The following is a 16,039-nucleotide window of genomic DNA, read 5'->3' as shown; positions in this document are numbered from 1 at the left end:
TGATTTCATGTCTTCCTCGATGCGTGAACTCACAGCACAAACCGTGTGACAAAGTCACAAACGCGGCCACTGGTGAAAAGATGGTTGTGGTGGTTTTTATGTTTGTTTGTTCTGGGTTTGTTTCTGTTTTTTCTTTAAATGTAATCGGCTTTAAGGAAAGATCAAAGAGTGGTAGATAGGTCATGCAGGAAAAAGTCCTCATTAAGAGAACTGTCATTTCCAGAACAGTGTGGGAGACGGAGACTCACCTTTCATTAATGTTGCTAGAACATTTGATTCTACATCTCCTGGTTTTCCTGTAAGAATTTCAAGAAAACATCAGTTAAATGTCAAAGTTAGTTTCCATTTATAAACAGAACTAATTATATTCGGAAGATCTAGGTCAGTTTTCATCTGCCTGAAGAGCAGCGCTGGAGTATTGCCCTGTTTTATTTGTTTTGAGAACGTGCCCTGCGTATTGCACGCAGGAATTTGTACGTTTCTGGGGATAATCTATCCAGATATCAAGCTTAACGGTACTTTAAAGCTGTGAACAGCAACAGCAAAGCTACTCCCGCGTCCTGCTTCCTCCAGAAAATGTGCCTGGCTGGGAGGTGGGGGGAGCTGGAGGTGCCAGGCTGCCTCTGTTTACTGTCTGTCTGTGTGAACTTTCCCCCAGCTCTCTTCAAGTCTCTTCTGGTTTGGGAAGTGGCCCGCTATGGCCGGGGAATGTTTTTGCGAGGCTGAAATGTGCTTAAGGACTCTATTATGTAACAGAGATAACGCTTATTTGGAATTTTCACAAATTATGATGGGTAATACCTGCTTGGTGCTTGTCAAGAGAGTTCAAATGTCATGTGAAGAAGCTGAGAAGTAAACAAGCTCTTGTTACCTTGATCAAATGTGTTTCTGAATACAGCAAGAGTTTTATATTTAGCTTTCTCTCCTCTTAGTATGTAATCTGCTCTTGGAGCTTTTTATAAGTAGACTTTCCTAAGATCTGGAACAGCTACTGCCCTTCTTTGCCAGTAATTTCAAAGTCAAATATCAAAAGTACTGGGTAATGGAAGACGTGCTTTTGTCTGCATGTGAAGGAAATTCAAATGCGTTGCAAGGGTGGAGCAAGCGATAGCACCTTTTTGGCAAACAGTTTGTTGTTATTGTCGTATACTGTTTCTTTATAGGAGCCACAGTGGTGGCCTATCTGGAAACAAAATGAGTTTCCAGACTTCCACTGATTTCTCTGAAGTACAAGGAGATGGTTTCACCAGTTTATCCAGTGGTCTCGCTTGCCTCCTCACCGCTGGCTGGAGTCGGGCTCTTACAAGTGATCGTCCCCAGCTCTGGTGCCCTTGAGCCTCTCGGCTGGTAACACTTTCCAGATGTGCATCAAACAGCACAGATTTTGTTTTCTTACATTTTTTGTGAAATGCGAGATGGGGCTCATTAGCAGGGCCCCCTATAAACGTAAGCTCTGCCCTGAGTTTGTCACTGCGCTTGGTTTTTGCTCAGCTTGCAGCCTGCTCTTGGTGTGGCCGTGTCCCTCTGTGGACGATGCTTGGCTTTAGGTGGCCTAACAGAGAGGGTGCGAGGCCCTTTGCCCCCAAATCTAGACATCAAGTTATTTCAGTTTCAAGTTGCTCAAGCTTTTTTGTTGTAATAAGTTGCTTTTGACACTTGTTGAACATTGTCTTCTCTGCAGCTTCTGTTTTTCTCTCCTGTTGCTAAATGGTGGGGCTGAGCAGATTAGGAAATGGATTTCCTCTCTCAAGAGAGACCTTGTAACTGTGTGTCCTGGTGCTTAGTTTCACCTCGCTGGGACTACACTAGTTGTAAAGCCTGTGAATTATATTGGACAGCCTTAACTTCTGATAGGCAACCATGACTTCAAGCAAATTGATTCTCTGCTGTGACCCATTGTAGAAGTTGTTGGGTTACTAATCCTCCTTAGCGTACTGAACACGTAAAGCATGGGCACAGGGAAGGAAACCCTGTGGGTGGTGAATTAGAAGAACAGAGGAGAGCAAAACTTAACATAGCCTTGGAGTCCAGTCTGCCAGGTTTACTTCAATCCATATTGTCATTTATGAGTGTCCTTTCCGCTGAAATAAATGTGCATCTTCTTGTGAACTGGGAGCTTCATTAATGGCTGGAAAGTTCAAGGGCCTCCTTTTTTTGCTTCTTAGTGTTTCATACTAAGGCTGCTTGCCTAAAAGTCAGGGATAAGGAAGATAGAATTTCACTTGATCTAGGAAATGGCTTGTAAATAGCTGAAAGGTGATTCCCCTTGGTTTCATGGATAGAGCAGGTGTCTTGTTTCCTATCTTCCAAGAGCAGCAAGGATATCAGTGAAAATGAATTCCCAAGCCCATGGGCAACAATGCTTGCTGGGCTTTGAAGTGGTGGCTGGCTTTTTAAAATGGAAATTTAAGATGATGGCTAGAAAGCAACCATAGGGGCAAGTTCTCCCTTTGCAGAGCTCTTCTTAAGTCAGCGGTGTTAGGGAAGGCAGAGGCTCAGGAAATCTCCTTTCCTTGCTATTGACTGCAAAGCCAGTTTGGGAATAGGGGTGCAAGAGGAGGACTGTGCTGTGCGCTTTGCTGACCCATGCAGCAGTGTGGCCTCGAATCACAGTGGCTGAAGTGGAGATGATTTCTATGTCTGAACGTAGTGAGGACTGGAGTCAGGACCAAGCTGCGTGTGGTGCTCTGTTCCCCAGCATCACAGTGTATCTATTAGTGGGAATGCTGCCGTTTATAACACTGCCGTTAGTTCTGTGTCTGTGTGTAACTACAGTGTTGTGAAACCTGAAGAAGGGTAGGAAAGGTACCTGGCATTTTTTCAGCTGTGGAGTTCAGGGCTTTGCTAACCCATGGGGCTGACAACCCATGACTGCAAGTGCAGAAATTTATTACTTAGGGAAGAGGCCGATGTGAAGATGCACTTTTTTCTTTCCTTTTGAATTGCGAATGCTTTCAAGCCAGCGCTTGCAATGATGAGTGAATCCTTTCTTGTCTTTGAACACAAAAGATGAGTTCTTCTGTGACTTAGATTTTAAAAAGAGGGAGTTTGAAGAAAACATTAAGTATCACAAGACGGAGCACAAGAGCTAGTGATGCTGTGCGCACTGTTGTGTGTGGTTGTAGTGGATTGGTGCCGTATATGCCAGTGTAATTTGGGTACTTGCAGTTGTGGGGTGAAGGACAAAACAAAAGGCGGATTTCTGGCTAGAGGATCAAAGGGCTTGTTGAAATGGTATTGCATTTGCTGGATTTTACGTTTTAATAAGGTTGGATATACAGATAATGTAGAAAGAACAGTGCAATAACGAGTTGTGGTAATTGATCCTTCTGCTCTTTTATTTTTTAATTAAAGCTGGCCTTTGCCGGAGTTTGACCCAAGCCAGATCCGACTGATTGTGTATCAGGACTGCGAAAGAAGAGGACGGAATGTCTTATTTGACTCCAGCGCTAAAAGAAGAATAGAGGATGTTTCGGTGTCGGTGAGTATTTCACTAATTCACGTGCTTATAGTCCATATATTTTAAAACGGTAAGATTGAGAAATCACCAATGTTCTGTTTTATTTACATTAACGTTTAAACGTCGGTTATACGCGGAGCTATATTTAAATGCCTGTTGTGCTGCAAATTTTTCAGGCTTCAGTGATTTCACTCTCAACAGCTGTAAATACCGTAGCGATCTCTTTATTCCTGGGCTTGTCTACTTTCTGCCCTTTCAGAGAGAAGGATTCCTTCTGGGACTGCAGCAGTCAATGCTGGGGGGCTGAGGCAGGGCATAAACTGATGGTCACGGGTGTGCTTTTATGGCATGGTGGGGTCTGGACTCCGAGTCGGAAGGTCCTCCCAGTCCTGTGTCCTCCTGTGTCCTGTTTGGTTAACTTTTGCCAGTCGTTTCTATGCTTTGCTGACAGTTTGTTCAAACAAAGTTACTTGAAAACTTTTCCTCTGCTTTTCTTTTGGCATGATCTGCATGGTAATCTATTAATTGAAACTGTACTGGGTGCAGTCAGATGAGGATATTTGCTTCTAAGGGTTCTGGCCAGAAGAATAATTTCTAGCCACAGTGCTATTGTAAGCAGTTGTGTGAGGTTGGACAACTTATTTCACTGCTTTGAATTTCCTTTCCACCATCTCTAAAAATACTTGCAAACCATTTTAATCTCTGCACTGTGTGAACTGAAATTTATGATCCCAGTTGCTTTTACCCGTAGGACCTACTAAGTTCTGTAAGCAGGAGTACACGAAATAACGCGTTACCCCCAGCCCTGGTGTTCCTGTTGGGTATTGGAGTACAGCCAGAAGATTCTTCACCCAGCTTTGTGAACTCTTCCAGCCTGTTGCTTCTCATCCTGGTCCCCAGTGCTTCCTGTGTCCGCATGTCCTAACCCCTGCGAGTCAGTTGGTGTCTCATCAGACATTAAATTCCAGGCTTTTCCATCGCTTACTCTGGCACTTCCATAGCCGTGAATCGAGATCCCAGTTTCCTAGTTCTTCCTGAGAATTTGTGAAGTAAAGCGAATTTCACAAATGTTGAACAAAATGCATCTTTCTTTGTAATTTTAACTTGTTAGAATGGCTTTGTAAGTTCCTTCTAGGTGTTCTTGTCAGGAGAGCAGGTTTTCAAAGACAAGAGATCTTTGGAAGTGGTCTATTTGTGCAAATTGCTGGCTGTGCTTATTTTTACTATTCGATTAATTATGAAGTATTAATTTCATTAATAAAAAAGATGTGCTGTATAAATCCTTTTGCTATATTTCAATTGGTTTCTTGAAGGCCTAAAACCTCTTTAAGACAGATGTGTGCTTGCACAGTGCACTTGCAGACTTCACTGTTTTGGTTTATTTCAGAAAGGTTGTTGACTGTGACAGCTCAACATCAACAGAATAAACAGCTGATAATGAAGAAAATGTGGTTCCATATTCATTTAATAAGGGGAAAGGGGGAGGGAAATAGCTGTATTCACCATCTCTGTGAAATGAGTATCTGAGACTGGTGGAGGAAGGCTGTTCCCAGGGTGTTTGAAATGCCCAGTACTCCTCTCTAGTAACCTGATATATTTCTTCTTCTTTGTGGTATTGGAAGACTTTGAAAGAGAATATATTGAAACATTTGCTTGCCATGATATCTGCCTTCTGCAGCATTCAGATAATGTCACGTCAGGTAAAACCTTCCTCGTAAAACAAAACTTTGCAGTAGCAGAAACATCATGCAGGTAAAAACGTGCAGAAGAGTCTTCGGCTTGGCTTGCTGCGAGCTTAGTACAGGCTTGTACGGTTAGCAGAACTTACTGGCTATTTTCAAGGAATTGCATTGTTTATTTTTCTCGCTCTTTATCATGATTTTCATTAACAAAGACACACCCTGCCTGTACAAAGCCAGATCTTGGCTCTAAGCACATTCCAAGGCACTTTTGCCCTTTTGCAGCAAGACGTGTGTGGGCTGGGCACTCTCCCTTCTGAAAGGGTATCTGTTCACCACCCCACAAAAGCCAATGGTTTCTGCATCTCTCTCCCCCTCTCCCCATTTCCTAACATGATTTATACCTCTGGATTTACAAATAACACTCGGGAGATTTGCATGAGTGCCTAGCAGTGGCCAGGCTGTTATGGTTGAAGTCTGATCAGTCTGATGTGGAGAACCAAGAGGGTTTCAGTTTGCTTTATGTTGCTGTGCACTCTACTTCCCTTTTTCTGTTGCTTACGAGACACGAAAACAATTATAATTAGAGTTTTATGCCCGCAGCAAGGTGAGATATGCTTTTCTGTTTTATGTATCTGATCTCTACATATGTCAAGATTTGTGTGACGTGGACCAAGGTTGAACGTGGCTCAGTCATTTGAATTCTAGAAGGGAAGTTATGGTTATAAAGTTTAAGGAGCATCAGAGCAAACTTTTCCAGAGAGATATTTCAAGAAATGAAACAGTAGCCTGACTTTTTGATGAGTGAAAGCTGCAGAGTTTGTGCTCATACCAAACTGGGCTCTAATTATTAAAGCATTACTAGGTTCCTATTATCTGTGAGGGAACTGTGACTATAATACAAATAAGGATTTTGTATTTTCATTGGATATTAAATCAGCCTCTTCATGTCTTCAATCAAACTAAATATTAGGTAAAAAAGGACTTCGGGAGGGTATTGCTCAGAAACAGACAGAAGGCAGCTGAGAGTTTGCAGTATGGCCATTAATTTGATTGCACAGGAGAAGTGATGTTTTCCTCGGGTCTTGCTAGAGTTAAGCTTGGCGAGCAAAGCTGAGCAGCAGCCTGGTGACTCGGAGGGCTGGCAGCCGCCACAGCGGGAATATTGGCTGAGGGCTGTGCCAGGCGTTTCCAGCGAGGCCGGGCAGAGATCGGCCATAGGCAGCTGTGGGCACTTGGCATGGCAGGGAGGCAGAGATCCCCTTTGTGAGTCCTATACCTTTTTTGGTGCTGCGAAGGAGAAGTTCTTCCCTGGCTTTCCAGGGGATGGGCTATTGCTCAGCTGGGCTCTGTAAGCAGGGCCTAAAGGCTGCTGCCTCAGGAGCATCAGGAAATTGTGTAACTACCCTGTCTGAGTTCTGACCGGGTATCCCAAAAGAGAGCAGCTGTCCTTCCTAGCCCTGTGACACAGGGTCATGGGCAAATGTATCAGAACGGGTATTTGCATATGGAGTACACCAGGGCAGCGTGTGATTCGAGAAGTAGTCATTACTGATGCCTTTATTAAACAGCCTTGGTCCACACCCACATATCCACATCCCTTGGATTTTTGGGTATCAGTACTTCTGTGGGCAAGCTTGTGGGTTTGATCCACTGTCCCCTTTAGAGAGTTACTTCAGAGTTTGTTCCTCATCCTAGTAAGTGTCTCGTTTCTAATGAGACAGTATTACTTGATTTGCAAGTGATCGTGTTGCGACCTGTGACTGATTTCTACTAGCAGACTCGTTTCTGTGCTTGTCTGCTCCTCTGCCTCAAACACCTCTTGCCTCCCTGCCTGGTGCCTCGTCGCTGTGCGAGGTCCTGCACACATCCACCCCTTTGGGTGGTGCTGAGCTCCCAAGCCAGGAGCTGCGTGTGAACCCAGATACGCTCCTCCAAGAGCTGTGATACCAGGCTTGGTTTGAATTTCACATCAAGCACAAGAAGCAGCTCCTTTTCCTTTTTGAGGTGCAGAGGCCAGGTGATCTGGCCAGGGCTGAGCTTTCAGCCTTGGCTCTGCCGTTCCTGACCCCTGTGTGCTTGGCTTCTCAACCTTGACGCTGCATTCACGCTAACCTTACGCGAGGGCTGTGTTGTATTTCACTGTGCCGCCGCTGTTGTGTGGCACATGAGTTATGTTGCCATAAAATGTCAGCGTGCGAAGGCCAACTGAAGCGTGAGGAGTTTTCCTCCAGGGGCCGGCCACTGACTGGGACAAGGATGCCACTGAAATGGTGCCATGAGGGAGAAGTGGGGAGTAAACCAAAGAAGAAGCTGGGAAGGGGAGCCTTGTGTCAGGGCTCTCCTTGGAGCAGGAAAGGAGTTTGGGGTTGGGGGAAAGTGGTTTTCAGCTATCTGCTTTAACTGCTCATTTTCCTTTTATGTTGTCCACTGGTGAATTAGGACTAAATGACACTTGCGTTTTGGGATTTGACTGAAGAGAGGTGCTGATGGACAAGTAAGAAGCTAAAATAGTTCCTAAGTCTAAAGATCAGCCTAGAGGAAGGTGTGGAGTCAAGGGAGGAAGAAGGGATATCAAGGGACCATGAGGAAGACGAGGGAAGAAAGCAAGAGCCCAGCTGTGCACTGCGCTGAGCAGTGATCCGGAGTTTGGGTGGTTTGACCGGGAAGGGGAGAAGGCAAGGAATCTGAGGAGAGCTGTGGCTTGTTCCTAGAGCCCAGAGGCAGAAGAGGATTTTCAGAAGCAGGGTTTCTTTGGTGTTTTTCTGAAGAAATGAAAGAGAGAGTGTCGCCCAGGGTGCAGGATTTGAGATCTAGAGGTGCGACAGCGGACTTAGATTTGGGAAGCGAAAAGTTCACTTTTGCCATGTAACCCAGTTGTCTTTCTCTTTGCAATAATTTAACTGCAAGGTCGTATGATCCTTGATCTCCTGCTGCGGCAGTTTCTTTCACTCCAAATGTCAGATTTAACCCAAAGTAGAGAAATGGCATGCTGTTTCAAACAGGCCAGGATTAGCCACATGTTCTAATGTACTTCAGCACTGGATAAATGTTGAACAGCAAATTGCTTTGAGGGATTAGTAATTGGATGCTGAGCCTTTTGCTTTTAGGTGAGTTGTGGGAAATGGAGACTGGCCACTGTCTGGCTCTCGAAGGACAGATTTCCAGTGAGCCAAGCTTAGCAGACAGTTAAAGCTGCAAGCACAGAGACCAAGTCTCACCTTCTTAGCTCTGCTTCTTCTCTTTAAACAGCAATGCAAGAATACTAGGGGAGTGGGGGAGCATATGGTTGCTTTTACTTCTTTCACTGACCTCTGAGTAATAGAGGAATTTGACAACTTCAGAAATAAAGGGAGAATGTAGCACTTGACAGGTGCATTTTAGGACAGATAACTGGATTTTTACAGCAGCATTTGAAGGCAAGTAACCTATTCAGGTTACTCTCATGTCCTAAGTGGCTGCATACCTTTAATTATGCTTTCAGATCAACATCTATGAATAAGGCAAAATAGTTAATTTATCTATTTTGGAATAATTTTTCAGCTTTGCTGAAAAACCTGTTCTAGAAATGAGGTACAAAGCTCTTGAAGAGTGGCAGCTTTGCTTGGAAACACAGATTTCTCTATCACTACCACCCCAGTGGTATTTGAGCACCTGCTGTTTCAGAGAGGTAGAAAAGAGTAAAGCATATGATGACATTTCTCTTTCCTTCTGTCACTCACAGCCCTGACACGCATGCACACAGCCTGGATTTAGTTCAACACACCAGGCTCCTTTCAAGTTTCCTATTATCCTCAACCCAAAACTTGCCCAGCAGAAATTCCTGCGCGCAGCACTGGGCACGTTTTTTCTACTTACCGAGGAGTTTATAGACCTTGTGGCAGAGAGTTAAAGGTCTTTGCTGATAGAGGTGGAGAAGAGAGATTCCAGAAGCAGAACTGTAGAAGAAAACTACTTTGTACCCTATACAAAGGTATACTTTGTACCCTATGTCGTACTATGAAGACATTTTACTCTTAAGTTATCTTCAGTAGTACCTGATAGGTCTCCAAGACTTTCAGCAAATGATGACCTCTAACGTAAGAACTGTGGCTGCCAGGAAGCCTCTGGAGCTGGGCGGTATCTGCAGCGAGTTGGCAGAGGAGGAACAAAGAGTGTGACCGCAGTGGGAAGAGCAGCGTGGCAGGCAGGAGCAGCAGCTGCCCGCGGCATCCGTCCGGCACAGCTCCTGCTCTCCAGCAAAAGGAGGCTTCGGAGGACTCCAGGAGCACTTTGCCCAGGGGTCTGACTTGTTGCAACTGTGTCTGTTTGGAAAGAAAATCCACCACTTTGAAACTTTCCCTTGCACGGTTCTTAAATAATTAGATTACCTTTTTATTTTTGGAAATCTGGCTTGAATTTCTTTGGAATATTTCAATGGAGTGCAAGTAATCCCGCTCCTTTGATGGGTAACATGTTGAGATTTGTAGCATCTAAAATTTCACTGACATTTGGAGTCAAACTGCTGGGGAGAAGGGCATTGCAGGTACTTGATCTCATTGTCCAACAGGTTGTTCTTCAGCACATGTTAAGTTTCTAAAAGAGCAAGTGCCAAAACTCATCAGTGAACTGCATTTTAGGAGGGATTTACTGTTTGCAGGCTTCTGAAAAGTAGTATCTGAAAGATCCTGACCTCCTTTACAGACTTCTCACAGGAGTCTTGGTTCATTAAACTCCCCTGCAAAGACCAAACAGGCACTTTGCTGGTTTGCTATTTAAATAATGCAACTGTTACTTTGAGATACCAGACTCCCCAGTGGATCCGGGGAAAGCTGCTGTGCAGAAAAATGCAGTGATAATGAGGAGAAATTATTTAAAAGTCAGTTATTTGCAAACTTGGCCTGTTTTTTTTAACGCACAGGATTTTTTTCCACCTGTAGAAATGCATTTACTGGCTTTACAGTCTCGAGGAAGCTTAGTTATAGTTGTAACTTTTCAGAAGGAACTTTCAACATCTGATGGAAAATGCAAGCTGCAATGTGGTTTGCCTGCGAAAGCTTCTGTAACCCTGTGGATTTTATGTGGTTTTATCACATGATGCTTGCCTAGCCTAGGACATTGTTGTTTGTGTCAGAGATAAAATGCAATTCTGGTTCACGAGTTCCTACTGAAGTCATATGATGATCATTCACATGCTTCAGCCATTGTGCACTGTGCTCCAGCCACAGATACTCGCAATTAGCAAATCTACATATTGCATGAATTCAACGTACTCACCACGATGTTGTAATGAGAGGATACTACTATAGGAGGCTGTATACGTCGGTAAAGCAGGACTCAGCGCCTCGTGAACGCTTCCTTCTCCTCTGCCACAGAATTACTGATTCGTCTGCACATTTTTCCTTGAGGCGCTCTGTGGCAGCAGCTCTGTAATGGGAGCAGCAGCACAGACTGCTGCGTGGAGCTCGATAATCCCTGACGCTTTCTGCTGTTTTGCTGGATCTCATGCACAGTTAGAGCCAAATAAGTCACCTGTCCCTAACTGTGGGTGAGATTTAGCCAAAAAAAAAAGGAGGGGGGGGGAATGGGGGGAGGGAATGTAACCAGCACAGCCTAGGACAGAGGCATGGGATTCCCATCAAAATCCCTCCATGCCAGTATGGGCAGTTGGGTTTTTGTACAGTTGCTGCTGATTATTGAGCAGAGTCATGCGGTTACCACCCTGTGCCTTGGGTACTTCAAACTTTTCTTTACACCTTTTCCTTTTCTTCATGGGTATTAAAGATTGAGACATACTTACGGTTTTCAGTGAAGGGGGAGCTTGTGAGTGGACCTGTGAGTCCAGAGATGAAGCTGTGATGTATAACGGCACTTCTGTATTTCCATCTGTCCCCTGAGCCTTGCTTGCAGTCGGGTTTGCTCTAGCTTGTTCTTGCTGGGTTGGTGGTAGTAAAGGAGATGTTAATGCAGAAAGTGTTAGGGCAGAGTTAGTGTGTAATTTTGAGCAGCGTAGGCTATTTCTGTCTCTTAGTGCTGCCCACCAGCACATGTAAATAATGCCAACCTTACGTGGGAGTGTTGAAGTGTAATGAGGATATGAAAAATACACGGAGATCTTTAGGTGAAGATGGTTGCCTAATGCTGGTGTAAATGGCATTAACTGCCATGGATGCTGATTGTGCTTGGGATGCTGAGCTTCACAGGAGAAATTGCAAATGTTTTTAAATAGGGAACAAAACAGTAGTGGAGCATCTCCTGTACCAGTGACTGATAGCACTGCATGTGTAGAGTGGGTGCAGGTCCTGCCCATCCTGTGTGTCAGTTCCAGCTCCATCTGAGCCCTCGGACCATTTCTTCATCATTTTTTGAAACTATTCTGGCTTCTCTGTAACACCAGATGTGTTTTTCAGCTTTGTCCATTTTCAGCCTCACTATTCCCTCATACTGAAAATGGGAGGAATGTGTCACCTCTGTGCTACTCTCTAAAAAGACATGGGGACTTTGACACAGCTAGGGAGAGATCTATAAAAACAGTATCTTTTCTCTCCTCTTATTCTTGTAACATGAATCTCTTCTGAATTCTGTGTTGTTCTGGCTTGATTGTTCCTAATCAGAGCATTTTCCTGTACATCGTGAACTGCTCCTTGTCATGATCCTGAGCATGGGTCGCTCGAGAGGGCTGTGCCCATCATGCTGTGCTGTCACCTCCGTCCCTGTGGGCGCAGGGAGTGAGATGAAGGCAGCTGGAGCCTATTGTTGCCATCTTTCCTTTAAAGGCTTTGGTGCCATCCTGGGTCTATTGAAGTCATTTGTAAAGCTTCAGAGATGAATGGCTACTTAGGAAAATGGAATCAAGGTGACATGTTAACTCCTGGCCTACTGGAAACAAAACAGCTCAGCTTGCTGCAAGCCAGGCTGCAAGAGACACAAATAAATATTCTGTTAACTGTTTTCCTGGGGCATAAGCCTTTCAGCTGTTAAATATCTTACCTAAACAGGTAAGTACGATGCTGCTAAAGAGTGATTTCAGGTCATGGATATTAATGTGTCACATATGTTGTCTGTATTTCAGAAACTCTGCAGCGATGCTCAGGTGAGAGTTTTTGGGAAATGTTGCCAGCTGAAGCCCGGAGGAGACAGCTCCTCTTCCTTGGATAGTTCAATCAATTCATCCTCCTCGTTCTCTGATCCAAAAGAACAATGCCCAAAATACCAGGTGAGTCACTCTTCCTTCTTTTTTTTTTTTTGCATAACCCATGTCAAAAACGGTAAGTGAGGTACTAAATGTTTTAAAATGCTTGAAATTAGAGGCTGGCAGTGGAGAGCAGTTTTCAGTCAGAATCAGACTTTGGTTCTGACTCAGTGATGGTTAATTCTGTAGCTTTGGGTCTGAACAAGTCTAAAACCAACCAGCTGGTTCTCTCGGGATGTGTCTTGAATAGTAGCAATTTCTCCAGGGTGTTTGTTCAGTCTTATGACCTGGGTGACAACACTCATTCGGTACGATCAGACTTGGCACAAATATCCTATCTTGGTGTAGATGAGGTAGTTTATTTTACTTCATTGCTAAATGTCAGGGAAATAACAGAGAAACACGCTCTGTGTAGGGATAGTCTGTGTAGCAGCTTTATAACGAGGGACTCGGTGCACTTGAGTTACATTTTACATAAGAGATTCTGGCCATGGGAGTAGCTAGAGTCATCTGACACGGATATATTTCTGTCATCTCTCCTTCCATGGATCACAAGTGTTTTATATTAAGCCACCCTAAAATAGAACTAAGCCCTTCCACTCTTTGTAATGAAGTAATTGTGTGTTTGAGGGAAGCTGCTATCTCCACAACCTATTCTGAAGTACAGTACTACTGATGTCTTAATCTGCCATAGATATAAATGAAGAACCTTTCAGTGCTGGCTCTCCCGCTGTCACGTTAGCTCTTGCTATATTTGGCGAGCTGCATATTCTTGTTTTCTCTTTCTCATCGCACCCTTTTCCACAGCTTTAATAAGGTGGCTGAAGATCTGTTTTCCATTCCTCCCTTCCTGGAAGAGCATTTAGCTGCGGTTACAAAAGGAAGAGGCATTTCTGTCAGCAGCTTCCTTCCAGCACAGAACAACCTCCTTCGTGCATTGTGTGACCAAGAAAAATGATGCCCCCCACTATCCAGAAATTGTCTCTCCTACTGGGCAGGCTCTGTGGAAACAATGGTCAATGTTAATAAAGGAAATTAATTTTAGTGGTTGGCAGGACAGTATATTTTAAAGCTGTGGAAAGTTTTCCCTTTTAATTCCCCGTTTCCTCATGGATATCACTCAAAATCTTACCGAGTTGAACTGAAACGGTATGTGGCTGTGTGACTGCCTCAGAAAGTGCGCAAGAGACTTCCAGCTTAAGTTTGTCTTCCATGGCATATTTGTTGTAAACTATCAACTGCATTCCCTGTACTCCTTCCAGGCTTCCCCAGCAAGTGAGCAGAGAGCCATAAATACAGAGTTCTTTACTGCACAATAAAATTTTGTATCTTGTATGCAGAAGGGCCAGAGTAAGTTTGTCCAGACATCAGGCAGCCTGGCGTTTCCTATCCGAAATGCTGTGTCTGGTAACCTCAGAAGTCACTTAATGTATTGGCGGTATTTATAAGTTCTTTTGTTTGTTTGTTTTTAAAGCAACAAAATGGAAGTCCGAATAATACAATGCCATAGGACTTCAAAATTGTTCTTTATGTTTCCTTGTTTAAATACACTTTGACTCTATATGAGCAAACATTAGTTGCAAGGTGAAATACAGGGTTTTGTTGCAGGCTTCTGTATTTTTAATTATGTCCTATCCAAATCCCTCACAAATGTGATTAGAGTCCCTTAAGATGAAGCTGAATCCAGTTCTAAGCTTGCCCAGAATTGTTTGCACGCTGTGACACCAGTGTTACCCCTGTACCTGCTTGTCAGCGTGGTCAGGACTGAAAGCCTTTCTGATTTGTTGAGCACGACATTTGGTATTTATTTCTGTACTGCATATTTACTTTACGTATGTACTTAGTGATAGGACAGTATGTACAGTAAGTGGAATATTAAATGCTGTAAATATTATGTTCAGAAATGTAGTTTCCAATTCATGCAGATTTTACTACCTCTAATATGCTAATGCGCAATAACAAATACTTGTGGGTGTTTTAGGATCAGTTTTTATGTGAGCTTGTAAATATGACCTAAGGAATTGTTTTGTGTCCAAGCTGTTGTGCCCTTTTTGCCAGATACTCCTTGGCTATTTTTTAATTTGAGTTTTTAGTATTTAACCTCTTTCCTCAGTTGATTACAAGAACTCTACTTTGGTCTTGAGTTACCTTTATTTTGCAGTATTAAAGGCCCAAAGAGCTGAGTTGTTGCAGTGTTTCCATATTAAATGTATTAAATATGTGCATCTGTTTTGCATGGTAAAATTAGTAAGTGTAGATGTGCCAGACTGAAACAGGCCTTGGGTGCATCTTATCACGCTCTTTGCCTTCAGCATTGCTTGTCTCTGTCTTTCAGAGGAAAGGGAAACCCCTGTAATTAAATTTGAAAGCAGCTGATTTTCACTTGGTTTTTTAAATTCGATTGCTTGACAAGGAAAATCAATAATTTATCTTAAAAGTATTTTCTCTCAGCCTTAGAATTAGATTTTCAAAACAGCAGAAAGTAGCAGAAACCAAAACCAACCATCAAGGGCTTGACATCTATTCAGAACGAGTCCTTCAGCTGAAGATCTGCAACAGATTTAAAAATACCAACCATAACACTTGGCTGTAGTAATTTGCAGTGTTCTTACTTCAAGATTTCATGATGCTGGCAGACCTATCATTTCCTAGAGCCATTAACGTCTATGCTTATGTTTCCTTGAAGCTGCTGGGTCATACTGACTGATTTTAAAGTCTGGTTTTTCCAGTACTGCCTACAGTGCACCTGGGAGATATGTCTTGGGAGATAAAGGTGGAAATTGCTCTGGGACCCAGCTGATGATCGCATTTTGCCCTGTCATATGAACGCTAATAAACCTTGCAATTGTATCTTCATTTCTGTAGCTGTGGTTGCTGCTTTTAGTCATCCCCTCACTTTCTTGCACTGATAGCAGATTTCAGAGGTTAATAGTATGTCTGTTAAAGCACCATCATCTTAATTGAGAGTGCTTGAGAAGAGCTAAAAATTGAAAAGTGTAACAAGTGTGCTGCCTTTTGGCTGATGAGAATTTCCTTGTTCCTGCCCTTGCTGCGCTGGAGAGCGTGGCCATCTTTGTACCCCCCTTTACTCCTGGTAGGGATCCATGGTGTGTTCACCCTGTCCTTGATTGGGCATCATTGGCTAATGCTGGGCAAAAATATTTAGATATATTCCAAGCCTCCATAGTAATCCAGGTGAGGATCCTGGATATGGAGAAATGGCACATTATCCAAACACAGTTATTTCTGTGTCTGGCTTTATGGACCTTTTGGAAAGATTACTGCAAGGAAGTGTTAGTAGTTATCACACACCTCAAAGGAAATGTCTTGCACAGTACCAAAGTACCTCCTTGTGAACTGCCTGAGCTCTGTGAGTGAGCGATCACACTATTTTAAACTATTCAGGGCAAGGCGCAAATGGAGAGCCAGCACTAATACCCTGCTGCCTAGAGAAGGAGCAGCCCTGGATAAAGGGACAGTAATCTCAGCCATTGAAAGCATACATGTAAGATGACTGTCAGCTGAGCAGTCATCTCCCATTGATTGCTCTGAGTAACATTTTAATTTTAGGGTTTTGTTTGCCGCATTTGATCTAGCCTGTGATGCAGCATAGTGACGTTCCTCTTCTTATATGTAGCCAGAACGCCTTACAGCAAGCTCACACCAACCAAGTAGCAGGAAATGCACAACTTATACCTGGCATCGTGGTGCTGCAGCTCTTTCCTAGTA

At 43.6% G+C, this 16,039-nt stretch overlaps 1 protein-coding gene across 1 annotated transcript in view; it reads left to right on the top strand.

Annotated features, from left to right (window-relative positions):
* Positions 1-3,354: 3,354 nt before the first annotated feature.
* FNIP1 (folliculin interacting protein 1) overlaps positions 3,355-16,039 on the top strand; it is a gene marked incomplete at its 5' end in the record, with an annotated part of 37,361 nt that continues 24,676 nt past the window's right edge. The window contains 2 exons of the mRNA XM_010186474.1: positions 3,355-3,481; positions 12,191-12,334. Of these exons, the coding sequence (XP_010184776.1) occupies positions 3,355-3,481; positions 12,191-12,334 (271 nt within the window). The remainder of the gene's footprint in view (positions 3,482-12,190; positions 12,335-16,039) is intronic.

This window comes from Mesitornis unicolor, unplaced genomic scaffold, assembly GCF_000695765.1.
Source record: "Mesitornis unicolor isolate BGI_N332 unplaced genomic scaffold, ASM69576v1 scaffold27900, whole genome shotgun sequence".
Classification (NCBI taxonomy): Eukaryota; Metazoa; Chordata; class Aves; order Mesitornithiformes; family Mesitornithidae; genus Mesitornis; species Mesitornis unicolor.
This window is presented reverse-complemented; position numbering and strand designations above follow the sequence as displayed.